General features: G+C 42.6%; 1 protein-coding gene across 1 annotated transcript in view; it reads left to right on the forward strand.

The window, feature by feature from the left end:
- The window catches only part of SVEP1 (sushi, von Willebrand factor type A, EGF and pentraxin domain containing 1), a 334,296-nt gene that overhangs the window by 255,936 nt on the left and 59,293 nt on the right, over positions 1-19,067 (forward strand). Inside the window, exon 39 of the mRNA XM_063455268.1 lies at positions 13,982-14,207. Coding sequence (XP_063311338.1) covers positions 13,982-14,207 — 226 coding nt within the window. The remainder of the gene's footprint in view (positions 1-13,981; positions 14,208-19,067) is intronic.

The following is a 19,067-nucleotide window of genomic DNA, read 5'->3' on the forward strand; positions in this document are numbered from 1 at the left end:
GATGATCGCTATGTATATGTGCATTAAGTAATTGTGGGGCCCTGGACTGCCAAAGCAGTCCGGGCCCCCCAGGACCGCCGGGCCCGTGACAACCGTCACGGTTGTCACCCCCTGATGGCGGCCCTGCTCACAGCATATACTGTGCCCACTTGCCCAGTGCCACCACTCACTCACTGGTGTCACAATAGCTTGCATTTAAACAAAAAAAATATTTTTTTATGTAGTATAATAGCTGTCAGTTTCCTTCACTAGTGTGCGTTTCAGGGCCTGCCCAGTGCCACCACTCACTCACTGGTGTCACAATAGCTTGCATTTAACAAAAAAAAACACCAGTGCAACTCATATCTGGTGTAACAGTAGTGTACATTTAAAAAAAACAAAAAACATTTTTGACTGTAATAGATTGAATAGCAATAGTTGTTAGTTGTCTGCCAGAGTGTGTGTCAGGCTCGCAGCGTATACTGTGCCCACTTGTCCAGTGCCACCACTCATATCTGGTGTCACAATAGCTTGCATTTAACAAAAAAAAACTTTTGGGACTGTAATATAATAGCAGTCAGTTTCCTTCACCAGTGTGCGTTTCAGGGCCTGCCCAGTGCCACCACTCACTCACTGGTGTCACAATAGCTTGCATTTAAAAAAACAAAACTTTTTGGACTGTAATATAATAGCAGTCAGTTTCCTTCATGAGTGTGCGTTTCAGGGCCATCCAGGGCACAGTGTCACACCAGTGCAACTCATATCTGGTGTAACATTAGTGTACATTTAAAAAAAAAAAATTGACTGTAATAGATTGAATAGCAGTTAGTTGTCTGCCAGCGTGTGTGTCAGGCTCGCAGGGTATACTGTGCCCACTTGCCCAGTGCCACCACTCCTATCTGGTGGCACATTAGATTGCACGCGCAGTGCCCCAAATTTGAAGTAGGAGGACCGACCAAGCATGTTTTTCCATCTCACTGATAGGAGTGGTGTGTTAAGTAGTACTATTCCTATCAGTTTAATCCCTGTTACGTCCCCTATCAGGGGACGTGTATATAAGGCATCGATTTTAGGAAGCAGGAGATGGAAAAACATGCTTGGTCGGTCCTCCTACTTCAAATTTGAGGCACTGCACGTGCAATCTAATGTGCCACCAAATAGGAGTGGTGTGTTAAGTAGTACTATTCCTATCTGGTGGCACATTAGATTGCACGTGCAGTGCCTCAAATTTGAAGTAGGAGGACTGACCAAGCATGTTTTTCCATCTCCCGCTTCCTAAAATCGATGCCTTATATACATGTCCCCTGATAGGGGACGTAACAGGGATTAAACTGATAGGAATAGTACTACTTAAGACACCTTATAATAACACAGAGAGAGGCAACGCAGAGAGAGGAGTCTGAAGAAGAGGAGTCAGAGGAGGAAGGTGTCTTTGAGGAGATGGAAGACCAAACACAGCAGGCATCCCAGGGGGCTTGTTGTCACCTTTCAGGGACCCTTGGTGTTGTACATGGATGGGTGGAGGAAGAAACCTTCAATGACATCAGTGAGGACAAGGAACGGGATATGGCTAGCTTGGTATCCAACCTTGTGCAAATGGGGAGTTTGCGGTTGTGCAAATGGACTGTTTGCGGTTGTTTGCGGTGCGTTAAACGGGGAGTTTGGTCTGTCACTGTGAAGCGGGCGTAACCTTTACACTACCTGATCGATACAACATCATACATGATGTTTTAAAGCAGGTTTTTCCAAACAATTTAGGAATGTTAGGTGATTTATGCCCTTTATGGATTAATACCAGACTCTGCATCAACTATGTAATTTTCCATGGGAGTTTTGCCATGGATCCCCCTCCGGCATGCCACAGTCCAGGTGCTAGTCCCCTTGAAACAACTTTTCAATCACTATTGTGGCCAGAAAGAGTCCCTGTGGGTTTTAAACTTCGCCTGCCCATTGAAGTCTATGGCGGTTCGCCGGTTCGTGAACATTTTCGGAAGTTCGCGTTCGCCGTTCGCGAACCGAAAATGTTATGTTCGCAACATCACTACTTCTAAAGTTAGTGTGAGACGTAAAGCAATTATGACTCCTTTTTAACTGCAGGTTTATATGGTTTGCTCCTGCCCATAATATCTGAGCGGAGCAATCAATCCTTTGCAAGGATTCCAGAATGCTGTTTAGCGCATACCAAGTTACAATGTGATGGTCAATTAAGAAAAAGGTGCATTTACCAGTTCATTGCCTTAACAACTACCAGTAAGGTTTCCACCTTTACTAGAAAAAAATACCGACCACACTAATTTGCATAATTAATTATGTATGCATGACAACATAAGGAGTAACATGAGAATTTTTTTATTAGATTTGGAAGTTTCTAGAAAACTGCTTACAGTTTGTTTTACTGTGTAGAAGATAGTACTGCAGTTTGGGTAGACTGGATAGAAGAGCCTGCTCTCCTGAATGATCATTCAATGGACTCAGTGCATTCTAGAATTGTGCTCTTAATGATGGACTGAAAGGTAAAGGCGGGTGTGATGAACTGAACCTCGTCACGGGTGCTTGGAGGGGCCGGCTGGCCAGCCTCTTGCCAAAAGACTACGGGCGAAGTCAACAACTGTAAAGACCCATATTTTATTACCCCTGATTTCCCTTGTTCCCCTGGTTCGGCACTCTCCATAGAACCGAACGCTAGCTCCCTGGTGGCCGTTTGCATGGACCAAAACAGTGAATAGACTTCAGGGGGACTTAGCCGCGAATGCCCTGGAACTATTTTCAGCATTAAGACTTTGCCCAGCGGCACTTAACCGTGATTTGATGGAACTATTTTTGGCATGGGACCATGCGTGCGATCGGTAAAAACAATGACTTCTAGGAAATTCCTGAACCCCTGAACTAATCTGGGTGTATTTGTATATGTTGGTCACCCAGATCAGGGCTATCAGGGGATGTAACTTTTGTGGATTTTATGTGTTTTAAGGTATTTTGGGGGGTCTGTAAAAATGTGTGTTTTTTGTGTTTGGAGATAATTGAGTTTAGAATAGTGCTTGACTCCATTATCTCCTAAGTAAAGGGGAAGGCTAATGTATTGTATTGTATATGGGAGTGTCATGCATTGTAACACTGGTATTATTGGCCTGTGACTTTGTAAAGGAGTTCCCCACAAGGTCCATGTGAGAGTGCCCCTTGCATGGGAATTGTCATAAAAGGACAAGTGTGGCACCATTAAAATCAGCTCCTCTTCACCCTCAACATAGAGCCTCGTCTCATGTGTGGAGGGAACAGCTATATTCATTTTGGGGATTGCTATACTCCTTATACTCCCTTGGATTATACTCACTAGCTCTTTTAAGAGCTGTTCCTGCTATACTCTCTGGAGTAGCAGATGTTCATCCACTGGAAGCTGGAACCTGGATCCTGGTCGTGGGTCCAGGGTGGGTGGAGTACAGTGAGACCCCAATCAAGCTGCGGAGGTTTGTGGGAGTCTGCTTATGGAGACTGGTGGAGAGCTTGAAGTCCTCAGTGAGCACTAGGAGCATCGATTGGCAGAGGCACCCGGTCCTTCACAGAGGGAAGCTAGAGAATGAGTCGCAACACATTCCACACTAGCAGTAAGTGTCGGCGTATGTTCCACCAGTGCCATGTGCAGCAGTCAGTCACAGAGGAGAGCCTGCCACCATCATACTAGTCCTGCCATCTGACCTTAACTGGGGATATCTGAATTAATCTACTAAAAGGGATCTATGCAGCCAGTAAACAACCAGATACCCCTGGTATCCTGAGTCTCAGTATTGTAGGAGCACGTTTATTAGCAAAAAGAAAAAAAAGTTTTATATTACTGATAATGCTTTACTTAATACAGTGGTAAAACATTTCTTTCTGACAGTATCACTTTTGCATCACAGTTGCAGATTCTTTACAGTCAGGCAGCATGCTGTTATGCTGCATTAATGAACACAGACACGCTACACAAATATACTCCTGCATTCATGCATAAAAACACAACACTAAAAGTACTACTGCATTCATGCACCGAGACACATTATGCAAATATACCCCTGCATTCATGCACACTCATATACACGGCAATATTCATACATATTCATACTTCTGCATTCATGCACAGTGACATGCAATAGACTTCCATTCAATTTCACACACTCTACAATGAATTGAATACAACAAAAATAAGAATAATTCTAAAATATAAAATCACTATATGTATTTAGTATCATGCTCTTTAAATCACTGCTATTAGCTTTCATTTCAAACAATGCACAGTGCAGCTTCCTTCCTTCCGCATGTCTGACCTCAGAGAAAGAGGAGCCAGGCAGTCATGGGAAGGGGGAGCCAGGCAGTCATGGAAAGAGGAGCCAGGCAGCCAGGGAAGGAGGGGCCAGGCAGTCAGGGATGAAGGAGCCAGGCAGTCAGGGAAGGAGGAGCCAGGCAGTCATGGGTAGGAGGAGCCAGGCAGTCATGGAAAGAGGAGCCAGGCAGCCAGGGAAGGAGGGACCAGGCCGTCAGGGATGAAGGAGCCAGGCAGTCAGGCATGGAGGAGCCAGGCAGACAGAGATGGAGGAGCCAGGCAGTCATGGAAAGAGGAGCCAGGTAGTCATGGAAAGAGGAGCCAGGCAGTCAGGGAAAGAGGAGGCAGGCAGACAGAGATGGAGGAGCCAGGCAGTCATGGAAAGAGGAGCCAGGCAGTCAGGGAAAGAGGAGCCAGGCAGTCAGGGAAAGAGGAGCCAGGCTGTCAGGGAAGGAGGAGCCAGACAGTACCGCAGCTCAATACACGACAGGAGAATTCTCTGTGACAGAGCCATGCCCTGCTCAGGATCTACTCTGTAGTGTGAGACAGAACATACATTGAAAGTAAACAAACACAGGTTCTTACCTGGCAAGGACACCTACATGTTCAGGGTGCACTTTACCTGCTGCTCTCCACATCTGAAAAAAGTGGAGCTGCCCTGATAAGTGTTACAGGCAGCAGCATCTCAAGCATCCACTCCTAGGATTAAGGATTCCCCTTCCCTGGAAGAGGGGAATATATTTTTTTTTTACTTTTTTCCAATTAAAAATATTTTGTGTCTAATCTCCCCCACTACTGTCCCTTCACAGCTCCTATCTCTCCAACCCCCTTAACAACCAAAGCCCCTATAATCCCCTACACTTCCTATACCCCTGTTATTAAAACAACTCCTATTACCTCCAGGCACCACTACAACCTCTTCCCCCAGACACCCTCTAGAGCCCCTATATCCTCTGCACACACTAAAGCACCTAGACCCTCACCCACTACATACCCTGCATGCACTACAGCCCCTACCCATTAGCGCCGACTAAAGCCCCTACCCCTTACCACCCACTAAAGCCCCTTAACCCACTACAGAACCTACCCCAGGCCCTACTACCTTCACCCACAACAACCTCTACTCCTCTTACACCCAATAAAGGCCCTGCCCCTAGTCACCCTGCAGAGCCCCTATACCACCTGAAGCCGCTACAGCCCCTATCCCCCGGCCCCCACTTACCCATTAGCACCCACTAAAACCCCTACCCCTTAGCACCAACTAAAGCCCCAATACAGCCCCTACACCCCTGCACCTGCAATATCCTCTATCCCCTGCAACCACTACATCCCCTACCCCTCTGGCACACACTAATGCCCATACTCCCAGGCACCCTGTACAGACCCTATACCCCCTGAACCCACTACAGCCCCTACCCCCAGGCACCCTGTAGAGCCCCTATACCCTGTGAACCTGCTACAGCCCCTACACCCTGCTCCCATTACAGCCCCAACCCCCTGCAACCACTGCAACCCTTATTACCCCCTGCAACCACTTCATCCCCTGCCCCCACTACTTAAATAAAAAAAAATAAAAAAAAATAAACACAAGCAGTTAAAGGGACACTATAGTCACCAGAACAACTACAGTTTAATGTAGTTGTTCTGGTGCCTACTACCTGTCCCTTTTTAATGTGAACACTTTGCAGGAACACATCTAGTGGCAGTCACTTAGAAGTCCACTAGAGGTGCTTCCTGTGTCAGGGCTGCCCATTGTGAACACTCCTCATAGAGAAGCATTGATTCAATGCATCTCTATGAGAAGCGGCTGATTGGTGGAGGATGGTGTGTTGCTGTGCATGTGGGGACGGGGCCAGCCATGAGGAGACCCAGGCAGTGCTGGAAAAAAGTAAGTAAATCACCTTTTTAACCTTATATATAGTTTCACTTTTGTATTCCTGAAACTATAGTGTTCCTTTAAGGTAGCTTGTAGTTTTTAACACCTGGTTTGTAATTCAAGATGCAAAATTTGGAGGCTTGCATACCTCATACAAACACATTTCACACACACACCCTTATACATACTGCCATGCTAATCAAACACACATATAAATACTACCATATTTAAAACAAAAAACAACAAAAAACATGTATTTAATTATAATCTGAATCTACATATCCTGACACTACAAACAGACATACATACACCAGGCACATCAGGGCTCACAGTGAAGATACACACAGAAACATACATTCACTTTACATACACATACAATCATGTATGTATGTAGTGGGAAATCGTGATGCAGCATACTAACATAGAACTATCCCAATTACCACTCAAATAATGACAGATAATGTAGTATGGATGAAACAGGCCACATAATTTATTATAACATATGATAAATACTGTATAACACATCCATAATTTATTTTAATCTTTAACTTTACTTGATATAAACCAAACGTCAAACATAAATAACCATAGCTTAACAAATAAGTTAACACAGTGTGATACAGTATAACCCAACCATCCTTGCCAATATACTAACCATGAGTCTATGCATCACTTCTTCTCACCTCCCCTCTCGGCATAAATTTCTTTTCCTTCCAATGCTTACCACCAGCCGACCTTTTCCTCGCTCGGTGGGCATGTCCAAACAGGTAACCTAAGGTTAACCCTTTAGAGCAGGGGAGGTTGACACCTGAAACTTGACCACCTCATTCCACATATTGACATAACCGCCTCAAACTTAATTGGCAAGGACATACCCCCAGCCACAACCCCGCTGTTTTACACCTTAAATCAGCAGGGGACCCCACCGAAACCACTCACAGCCTGTTCCACCACTTCCTGCAGGGTGAGATTAAAAGGTCGGGCCCGACCTCCGTCAAGTGCTCACCATGCCCCAAAATAGATTGGCAGCACCCCGACCCTATGGCAAATCGGAATGCCCCGAATACCCAAAATGAATCTTGAAACTCTCCTGGCACTATGATTGCCGAGCATGCTGCTAGAAATTACGGGAGATAAGACCAGACCAGGCATACATCTGGGAATAAAACAAGAATGAGTGCCATGTCACGTTTAATGGCCGACACTACATCCCATATGGGCACCGAACCCAGGTCATTCCCCCCCCTAGATGGATGACAAGGACACTCGGAACCCCCAGGAGGAGGGACAGCTGAACCAGGTTGGGGAGGAGCCGCACCCACCTCATGCCTCTGGTGCCAAACCACTTAACCTCCACTTCAGTAGGCGTAAGACCCAATCACTCACCCGACCAGGCCGGGCCGCCGCACGCCTCATGGCCCAAAAGAGTTTCACGTGATCAATATTCTGGGGGGAACCGGACCTGTGGAGTAAAATCAACTCTGGAGACCGGCAGGGAGAACATAAGGAACATAACGCCCTGACCTCCTGATTCTCAGAACTACCTGCACTGGCATGCCAAGCTTAGAGTCCTCTCTAGCCACCCCTATACGGAATGAAAGGCCCGAACTCCCTGCATCAAACCTCGTGGAGGGTATAACAAAGTATGAATCAGGCAATATTTACCCTGTTCCTTCTTGGGCACCACACCCAAAGGGGAAACCCGCAAATCGGACATAGGGGGCACAAAAAAAGACGGGGGGTGGCCAACCGGCCCAAGGATACTTCCTTGTGAAGCTTCTCCCGAACCACTTGAGGGAATTCCTGTATGGACCAAAGGTTCCGAACTGAGAGTAGGAGATCCAAAAATCCTGCTCAACACCCTCCAACAGAATCTGGGCTGCCCAACGATTCCTATAAAGGTCGAGCCGTGTTTTTGACTACCAGAGTCATCGCCCTTAGCCTCCATGTCTGCGTTGTATCAGGACCCAGAGAGAACAGGGGGAAGAAGCAGGGAGAAGAAAAGGAAGGAGGAAGAAAGGAGGGAGCAGAGGGAGGGAGCAGAGGAGGAAGAAGGGAAACCAGGGGGCTCTCCCAGAGGCAGACCCAAGAGAGGACCCCAGGGGAAACCCAGGAAATGAAGGGGGTGGAAAGAAACAGACCCATGCAAGGCCCTCCACCCAACCCCCAACGGCGGCCCTTTCCCGGACCTACTCACCACCGGGGCCCTGGTCACAGCCCTGCCTGTCGCAGGGGGATCTGGAGGGTTGTTGGGCAGCCACACGCCGCAGGGAAGGTGCTGCCCGCCTCCTTCCACCGCCGGCCCGCATTCAGAGGCTGGTGCAGGCCATGAAGCAGGGGGTGTAGGCCGGGACTTGCGGCAGTAGCAGGCTGCGCATCCTGTGTGGCAATAGCAGGCCACGTGTCAGGAGCCCGAGCCACGCGGGCCTGGCGATGCCCTGGGCCCGTGCTCCTACTCTTCAATGGGGCCCGAGGTGCAGCATCTGGGGACAGCCTAACTGGCAGGTGGAAATTCCGGCAGGTGCTAGTGCAGCCCCCAGGAGCAGGGGCTGCAGGAGGGGCCCCTGAAGGAGCCTGGCCATGGGGCTAACCACGCCGGTAGCCATATTGCTTGTGGAGTTGCCGGCCACCATCCAGCACAGCAGCAACTTTGAGGGAAGCCAGGATAACCTCAACCTCCATCCCTCAAGCAGATTGACCACAGGCCCAGCACAAACAGGAGCAGGTGGACAGGAAGCTTTTTGCTGGCCCGAATCACAAGACCATCCCCACCAAACTCACACACCACATAATCCCACCCACACATTCATTCACACGCATCTATCCCCACACTCATACATGTGCCCTTGTCTGCTTAGCTGCTCTATTTCCCCAGGGCCTAATACATGGTACATCTACACCAGCATATTTATCGGTCCGCAGTGGGCCCAAGTCCTAATTTTGCCTGGGGGCCCAGGCCACTGTCAGTCCGTCCCTGCCTGCAATCATCTTAGAAAGTTAACTTTAGCATTTACATACTCTTGACAAATTACAGCTTAGCATGTCCTATTAAGCTCTTAATATGTTAAAGAGACACTATATTCACCAGAACAACTACAGCTTATTGAATTTGTTCTGGTGAGTAGAATCATTACCTTCATGCTTTTTGCTGTAAACACTGTCTTTTCTGAAAGAATGCAGTGTTTACATTACAGCCTAGTGATAATTTCACTGGTCACTCCTCAGATGGCTGTTAGAGATCCTTCCTGGGTCATGGCTGCCTAAAATGCATCCAAACATTCAGTATCTCCTCCCAGGGGCATACCTAGAGCATGTGGCAACGGGGCGGGTCCTGGGTTTGGCACCCCCCCTCCAAAAAAAACCACCTACTACATTTTTCAAATGTGTTCTTTTTAAAAAAAATTCAAATGTATTGCACAAATTTGTAAACTTTTTAAAACCTCTGCCCCCTTCTACAAAATCCCTGCACCCCCTCACACACAGTTACAGGCAGACAGTCACACACAGTTACAAGCAGTCACATGCACACAGTCACATGCACACAGTCACATATATAGTCACAGGCAGTCATACACACAGTTACAGGTAGAGAGTTACACACACAGTCAGTTACAAGCATTAACACACAGTCACGCACACTGTTACAGGCAGACAGTCACATATACAGTCACACACACGGTCACAGGCAGACAGTCATACACATAGTTACAGCCACACACAGTTACAGGCAGACAGTTGCACACACATACACATGGTTACAGGCAGACAGTTACACATACACACAGTTACAGGCAGTTACACACACACACACACACACACACAGTTACAGACAGACAGTTACACATACCATTACAGGCAGACAGTTACACACACACACACACACACAGTTACAGGCTGTTACACACACACACACACACAGTTACAGGCAGACAGTTACACACACACACACACAGTTACAGGCAGTCACAAACACACACACACACAGTTACAGGAAGTTACACACACACACGCACACTCTCTTACTTACAGACAGTGTGGGCTGGGGGAGTGGATTCATTGAAGTCCTTCCCTGTGCAGCAGTAACAGCAGCGGGTATGGGCTGTGTTAAGCCCCACCCCTGCTCGTGGATTGGCTCCGCCCCAAATGTACATAGCTCCGCCCCTTCTTCCTTCCATGCGGCCAGTTCAGCTTGCTGGTCTCTCCGTGTGAACTGTGCGACACCCCAGCTGCCATGGGGCGCAGCTCACACATTCCCCTTAGCTCTCAGACCAGGGTCATGGCATCCCCTTACCAGGTGGCACCTGGGGCGTACCGCCCCCTCCGCCCCCCCTTAGTCCGCCACTGTCTCCTCCCTCTGCATGCAGACACTGAACTTTCCTCATAGAGATTCATATCTCTATATGAGGAGATGCTGATTGGCCATGGCTGTGTTTGAATTGTGCTGGCTCTACCCCTGATCTGCCTCCTTGTCAGTCTCAGCCAATCCTATGGGGAAGTATTGTGATTGGATCAGGCCACCACTTCTGATAATGTCAGAGGAAGTTCATAGGCAGATGCAGCAGCTTCAGACTTGAATACAAGTAAGATTTTACTATCTTTAGAGAGGCAAAGGGGGCCAAGGGGGCTAGATAGTAGTTTTATCACTATAGGGTCAGAAATACATGTTTGTGTTCCTGACCCTATAGTGCTCCTTTAACCCCTTAAGGACACATGGCATGTGTGACATGTCATGATTCCCTTTTATTCCAGAAGTTTGGTCCTTAAGGGGTTAAGATGGTAGATGTTAAAAACAATGTTAGTTAACTGAACATTGCTAAACATGACATTTTATAGCATGGGAACTATCATTTTATCAACTCATCTCTTTTAAGCTGCCGACAATCACAAATATGGGCTTATAGAATTAAGTTTCCTTTTTGTTTAAAGGGACACTCTAAGCACTATAACCATTGTATCTTATTGAATTGGTTATAGTGCTTTAAGTCCCCTGGCACTGTCCCTCCTGTCCCACCAGTCAGTGTTATACAATTTTTGAACACTGAATGATGGCCTCTGGCTACCCACAGCCCTGCCCCTAGGGAAGGTATGGCTAAGGCAAAGGTTACACATATAGTTTTAGCCATACCAATTCATATCAGTAATGGCAGCTGTGACAGACTGAGAGCAGTCAGCTGCCCAGGCTAATGTTTCCAGCCTAAGAAGCACAGAAGAAATGGGCTGCCATGTAGTCTTGCTTAGTATGACAATATTAAAAATGGTTTACACTGAATGGACAGATGGCATCAGGATACTCTTGACATTATAATCATTTCAATTAGATGAAGCAGTTACTGTGCCTAAAGTGTCCCTTCAAGATAAAAAAAAAAAAAAATTCTGTTGAATTAATGGCCCTGAAATTAAGGTTTTCTAAAATGTTACAAAAATAGTCAAGATTCAGTGTTGAATGGCAGCTAATCTATTGAGCATAACAAATATACATACCGTATGTTGAAAATGTAAATATGTCATTTTTTTCATTGGTAAAACTATTTTCCTTTAAACAAGCTAAACTGACATTATGACTTAAGCAAAACCTTAGTAGAGCAAAATGCAAACATTTATAGTACTGTGAAGCTTTGAAATGTGGATTGAAGGCCAAGAATGCATTCAAAATGTCTTGCATATTAAAGTAGTAGTTCATTAGAATACCATAAAAACCTATTAAGGATTGTCAATTAGGTTTCCTGCCTGCTCAGCAGTTTATGTGAATTTACTGAAATAGCAAGTTGATGGACATAAAGAGCTAAAAGACCATATCTTTCATTTTTCACAATATTTGCTATAAGAGTATTGCAGAGGAATTCTAAGTGCATCACAGTTGCATTCGTATAAAGATGCCGAGCTTCCAATGACTTGTAAAAAGCTACACAAAGCAATCAATACAAACCCATTTGTCAATGTTTCATCTCCTACTACAGGAAATGGCTGTTTTAAATTCATTTTTCTTATTATTTTGTATTTTATTCATTCACATGTTTCCCATCATTACAAATGTCAAAACACACAGTTTTTTAATGGAAACTGCCCCTTCAAGGATTTTGCAGAACCCAATAACTGTATTAAAAAAGAAGAAAAGCTTTTTTTTAAATGAATTTACTTAGATTGCATAATATGCCATGCTTTCAAGGCACATAGTGGCATACAATGCAAATCACTGTGATCCCATGAATCCTCATTTGTTGCTGCTGTAAAGACACTATAGAAGGCGCTATGAAAGGATGCCAAGAGACGCATGGGTAATTTTTGATAACTGCATTATCCTGCAGAGGCAAGTGTGTTTTATATATATTTTGGGAACACTTCTCCTCGCTGTAAATATTTAAAAAGTGAGAAAGTAGGAGAATTGTTAATATTAGAAGAAAACAAATGTCCTTTAAGGTTACATGGTTGCGAACAAAGCCATAACATCTATTTAGAAATTACTTCAGTCTGGTTTTCACTAAAGCAAGTAAATGTGTACCAATTAAAGGAACATCATCATAAATTACTATCCACAACAATATAAAATTAATAAACATATAATTACACAAAAAACTAAATTGAATAGCATTTTTAACAGGAATCCTGTTATCCACTAATCCTGGGGAGTGGGCTTGGTGCATTATTAATTTTATCTACATGTTTTTTGCTGAACCCGAATAATATCTAATTGAGCTACTTTATCTGATGATATAAACCTCTCAGATACATAGTGACATTGACATACTTGTGAACATGAAAACTGTAAATGTCAAACTTTAAATTAGCACTTTATAAAGAGTGCACTCACAGGTCTTAAACATTTCAATAATGATTTTAATAAAAAAATAAAATAAACAATTGCATCTGTAAACCAACCCCTGACGGTTTTTCTCAAGATATATATATATATATATATATATAAATACAAAAATTCCTGCACTCTAGCTCCAATGAAGTTTAAAGTCAATAATAGACTATTACTTGCCGGGTGCTCGTTTTCAGGGGATGGTAATACAAACAATGGTCTAGAACGGCACTCACGGTCCTTTAAGTTGAAAAAAAGTTTTCTTTATTTCATAAATACAAAAATCGACGTTTCGGTCCGCACAGGGACCTTCCTCAGGATAGACTGAGGAAGGTACCTGTGCGGACCGAAACGTCGATTTTTGTATTTATGAAATAGAGAAAACTTTTTTTCAACTTAAAGGACCGTGAGTGCCGTTCCAGACCATTGTTATATATATATATATATATATATATATATATATATATATATATATATATATGAAACCAAGAGGACTGCACTCACCTAAACATTCTTATTTTATATAACTGTTTATTGTTATAATAGATTCACTTCCTGTCCAGCACAAGCATTTGGAAACTCTTGCAAATTATGCCAGAGGATATGTGCACCAAGTAGTAAACTAGGGCTAGGATTTTATTGTTAATCAAAGAAATTCTTTAGTAACCTATAATATTTTATTTATATATATTTTTTTTATCCACATAATATTTGGATGTGACTAACACAATCAATAGATAAAATCTCATTAAGTATGTTATCCTGGATAAGGTCAAAGCATTTATTTTACTCAAACACATTGGTGTATGATTTTGTTGACTACAGTTGAATCACACAGTTGTGGGTGGTATAATTGTGATACTTTGTGACATACATTATTAAATATTAACAAGTATTGTAAAAAAGAAACAGGGACACATCAAGATGGCTCATAAAGTGAAATTGTCACTTAAGGGAAAAAATAAAAGAGAATTATGCTATTCTATTTTGTAATTGATATCATATCTCATTTTACATTTTACAGATGTGAAGATGGCTACATGATGGATGAAAATGTATCCACCAAAACCTGCCTGGAAGATGGATTTTGGTCCTCAGAGAAGATTATCTGTGTTCCTATAAAATGTTCCATTAAAACAAGTATAATTAAAACAGAACCATCTGGAATGGATTATGATATTAATAATACTATAACCATCACCTGCAAGGAAGGATACACATTATCAGGACCAAACATTTCAACTTGTATGGTACAGTCTGCCGTCTTGACATAAACTTAAAGAAATGAAATAGAATGTATACTCTTTATTAAGGAAATGGAAGAAGTATTTGATAGTGGGATAGTATATTCAAAATATCAGAACACCGTGTTTAGTCATTAGATTCATTTTCATTCTTGTCAGAAAATAGCAGTCAGACGTTATCACTGTGAACAACAGCTGGCAGCTTGTGGCAGTTTCAAATTACCATGCTACAAATACCAAACGCTTGAATATTAACGAGTAATTGGTAAAGCAAAAAAGGTACACCTGAGTATCAGCACTTCATTATGTGTAGCGAGTAGTGACAGACAGCTGTCCATAGAAAACTAGTGACCAGGTTGGAATAAGATGTTTTTTATTTCAATAGGAATTACAGGGCTACGTTTGTTTTGGGTAGTTACAGAGTTGTAAATCAGTTGGAACCAGCTGCTAAGGGTAGCAATCTCTATAGAAAATAATGGAGCCATTGATCATTACTTAGTGTATATTTTTTCTTATTTTCTGGTTATCGCACTGAAATGCTTGTTAAGAGAGAGAATTTGCACGTGAAAGAAAAAAGTGTAATAGCCACAAATTTATATTCAACAATGTCATATAGTATACTTGAAAAAATGGTAAAATGGCTTTACACAGTTACAAAACAGGAACACAACAGGATTTTTCACTGAAGTGTAAATTTTCAGGGAATTTTTGAATTACTGACAATTCAGACTATAGTGAATGACCTTCTGAAGTATGACCTGACAGGAATTTACAAAGAATCAATGTGAAACTCACTTTTTTGGGACAAAATAGCCAAACAGGATGTATTATTTTCGAAATAGTCAAATCTAGAAAAATCAGCTCAGTTTTCTGATCCACTTTACGGCATGAAATTTTAAAGCAATTTTGGATTAATAATCCATTTATACATTGTTGAATAACCCTGAGTGCAGGTAGTGCACAATGCACAGCAGCCTTATTACCTTATTCATTGTATGTGATTTAAAATATAAACAATTTCTGTTTAAAGTCAAGTCTATTTTCTCAGAATTGTTTCTGAATCATTACTGCCCTAAAAAACTTGGTCAAATACAGGCAAAACACACGAATTAAAAAAATATATATTTTTATAAATAACTGTGTCAGTAATAAAACCATTATATATTGTCATGATAGATGGGGGTTGACAAATTCTGAACGAGATTTGCACTGACTGCACTTTATCAAATGTTTGCTGAACAATATGAAATGTTGAACACTTATGAACATGTGGATTTTAGGGCCATATTACATTATGAATTACTTACTTAATTACTTACTTAACACTTAGCTTGTACGATGTACTTAAATCAGAGGGGTATGTGCTGGACAGTTTTGCAAACCGACATATATCTCCTTTGCTCCGTGTGCCACGAGGTGAGAACGATAAATTCTAACCTTTAGTGCAGGGCTGTCCAACCTGCAGCCCCCCAGATGTTTTTGAACTACAACTCCCATGATTCTCTGGCTATCTGTTTCATTGAAAGAATCATGGGAGTTGTAATTCAGCAACATGGGGGGGGGGGCACAAGTTGGACAGGACTGCTTTAGAGATTAGTGTTTTATCACACTACCTACATACAACCTTTCTTATTCTTGGGGACTGGAGAGATAAACCACTGGCAGACCCAGATAGCGACTATGCCACATTCCCCTTTCTGCAGTCGGCTTTGGCGTCGGACTCTGAAATTATTTTTCAACTTTCAGACCAGTACCTGAGAAAAATATCTACAACATGAACATCCACGCTGTGGATTTTCATCGAGACCTGCAGGCTATGGACCATGTTGAGTGTAAGCTTGATTAGCTTTGTGGAGCTCACAATGAAGTAGTAGACAAACTAACCTCTTTGGAAACTGAATCAGAAGTTAAGTTTCAAGGTGGCAGATGCCCAAAGACAGGTCTAGAAACAATGGTGAGAAAAATGAGTCTCTGAGACTGTCTTGAATGAAGACCTGAAGGTATTCTACTATCACTTTTCAAGGCTAGGGTACCCTTTCTTTCTGCAACCAACTGGTGCATTGACCGAGCATGCCTGCTACCCAAACACTGCGACCTACTCAGGGACTATTCTAGCAGCATCATAGTCAGGCTTCACTATTACAAGTCCAAAGAGGTGAAATGACTGCCTTCAAACCTGAAAACTTTGCCTAAACTTTTTACAGGCCTCTCTATATTTGCAGATTTATCACCCCCACAAAAGCAAAAAGGATGTTTGCTACTATCATCAAAATTCTTTGAACTAACACCATACGATATTGTAGGGGTTTAACTCACCCTCGGAAGACTTTGCTTCCCTCAAGGCTTTGAATGTTTCCCAAGAAGATCAGGCAACCACATCTTTTGGATCCTCACTTGTGAAGATCCCAACTGACTGGAAGACCATGGGTTGTTCAAAGTGCCTGCCTCTATCTGCTCTCTGGGAGTAGTGGATACTATTTAGTGTTTGGTCCTACTCTTCTACTATCAGGTAGGTGGGAAAAACTAAATTATGAAACACTTACAGCCTGTTGAAAAAGCATCAGGAAAGGTGCAAAACATGTTCAGAGTTACTGTAAGTTTTTTTTCATATTTTTGTTTTTCCCCCTTCTGCCAGGTACAGGTCTTTCCTTTTTTGTATTTTTCTATTATTTATGTTACATTTTTCAAACCTTGGACTTCCCAGCGGGAGAAAGAGTCTGCATCTATTGACATATGTTTTAAGATTTTGGATTGCCTGTCATTGATGAGATCTGAACATATTTTTTGACATGTTAACTATTTTTTCTGCAATAACATATGCACTTCCTTTGATCTACCTTGTGGATTTTCCTGAGACACTTATGAGTGCAGACTATTTGGCTGTTTTTTGCGATCCCTACCCATAAAACCAAAATCTTTTTTTTATAATAATAATAATTTTGTTTTGGCACCATAGAAGGAATTCAGATTACTGACCCTCCCTCACACCCCAAACACAGTCTACATTTCATTGTTCAGTTAGTCTTACATTCAAGTACATTGTGGTTGAAAATTCAAAAATTCAGCTGAACACCTTATTTGGCCATATTCCAGGTCCGAAATCAGTCTCCATTTCTATCGGTTACCATGAACCCTTTTTTTTCTAGCTGTCTATCAGTTTTTAATCCATTTTTTTCTTTATAACTAAAATATACCCCTTGTAATATTTATTTTGTCATTATAGCTGCTGGTATTTAAAATAAAATGATCTTCTTTAATAGCAGGTATTCCCACACCATTGGGTGACCAACAATATCTGTTTGCTGATGATATTATTCTATCACAGTCTTGCCTCTTTTGATGTGGTTGTTCAAAACTGTTGGGTCCATATCTTTTTATAAAAAGAATGCCACATACTTGGGCACTCTCCAATCATTTGCCAGATTCAGAAGTTTCCTGCTTGCAAGCTACATATGAATTTTGAATGAAGGAAACAATATCCCCTGTTTAAATATTAAATTTACTCTTCATAAACATAGTACTATAGTGAAGAATCACAGTAATCTAGTGAGAAAGTCTGAATTACTTTGTTATACCTGGTACAACATGGATATCTTCAAGTTCGACCAAATACAGACTGTTAAAATAAGTGTTTTCTCATTTATACTCTACCTGTTTCACACTATTCCCATTCCCCTACAAGCTGAGCTATTTAAAACATTTTCATTATTGTTCAATTCCTGCATGTAGAGGTGCAATCCCCCCAGAATAGCTCACACATTTTGCTGCCCCATATAAAATCAGGCAACAGTGGAGCAGCTAACATTTATCAGGTTATAGTACCATGCCTCAATGTTGGCTCAGTCTCTTTGTTGACCAGTAAAATCTGCTTTGGGTCCCCTGGAAGATGCTTATCTGCTTTCAGACATTATGGACCATCTTTTCTGGTTGCCAAAATGTACTTACTGTAACATATTCTTCCTCACCTTGCAGTCTCTGCACCCAGCGGCCGTGCGTCTGCATGACTGACACTAGCAGCATGTTAATGGACGTCGGCCGCTGCGGATCAACAACAAAATATACCCCCATGTCTGCTCACCGGATTGACAACGTCTGCGTGCACGTGACGTCACGCACGCGCTGTGCGCACACGTTTTGGGGTCAAAGAGTAATTTCAGCCAATCAGAATACTAAAGCAGGCATTTAAACCTAAAAATACCTTCCCTCATTGCCCTGTCGTGGTTTCCCTAGTTGTCCGAGAGCGCTTTCCTTATTCTGTTTTTTCTGGTTATTTGACTTTGGCATTGATTTTGACTTCCCTGTTTTCTGGTACCCCTGACTTCTGGCTTTCCTTTATCGTTGTGTTCCTTTCTGTGTCCCCTGACCTCGGCCATTCTAAGGCCCGGTATATGTTACCTATTAGTCTCCTGTGTTACACAGTTCTACGTGCTGGCTCATACTGTAATCCTGACACTTACCTGTAAACCACTTCAGTTCATCTAATTACCACCAACTCATTAAACATTTAGAAATCTTGCAGCCAAAAACAACTCTCATTGAATATAGGGCTATGTTTACTTATATTACTATACTGCAGTATCTTACGCCAGACTTAGATATAACGCACTGACTGAAGCAAGCTCTCCTCCAAGTTTGAAAGCTGTATATAACCTCAACTATTCTCCCATTTGCAAGTTTATGCTCTCACTATTCCTTGATAAATCTGACTGCCATTCTGGGGTCAAGAAGGATTTTTTTTCCTAGTTTGTTGCAAAATTGGAAGTGCTTCAAACTGGTTTTTTTTTAGCCTTCTTTTGGATCAACAGCAAAAAACAAATGTGAGGAAGGCTGAACTTGATGGACGCAAGTCCCTTTTCAGCTATGTAA

Source organism: Pelobates fuscus, chromosome 5, assembly GCF_036172605.1.
Source record: "Pelobates fuscus isolate aPelFus1 chromosome 5, aPelFus1.pri, whole genome shotgun sequence".
Taxonomy (NCBI): domain Eukaryota; kingdom Metazoa; phylum Chordata; class Amphibia; order Anura; family Pelobatidae; genus Pelobates; species Pelobates fuscus.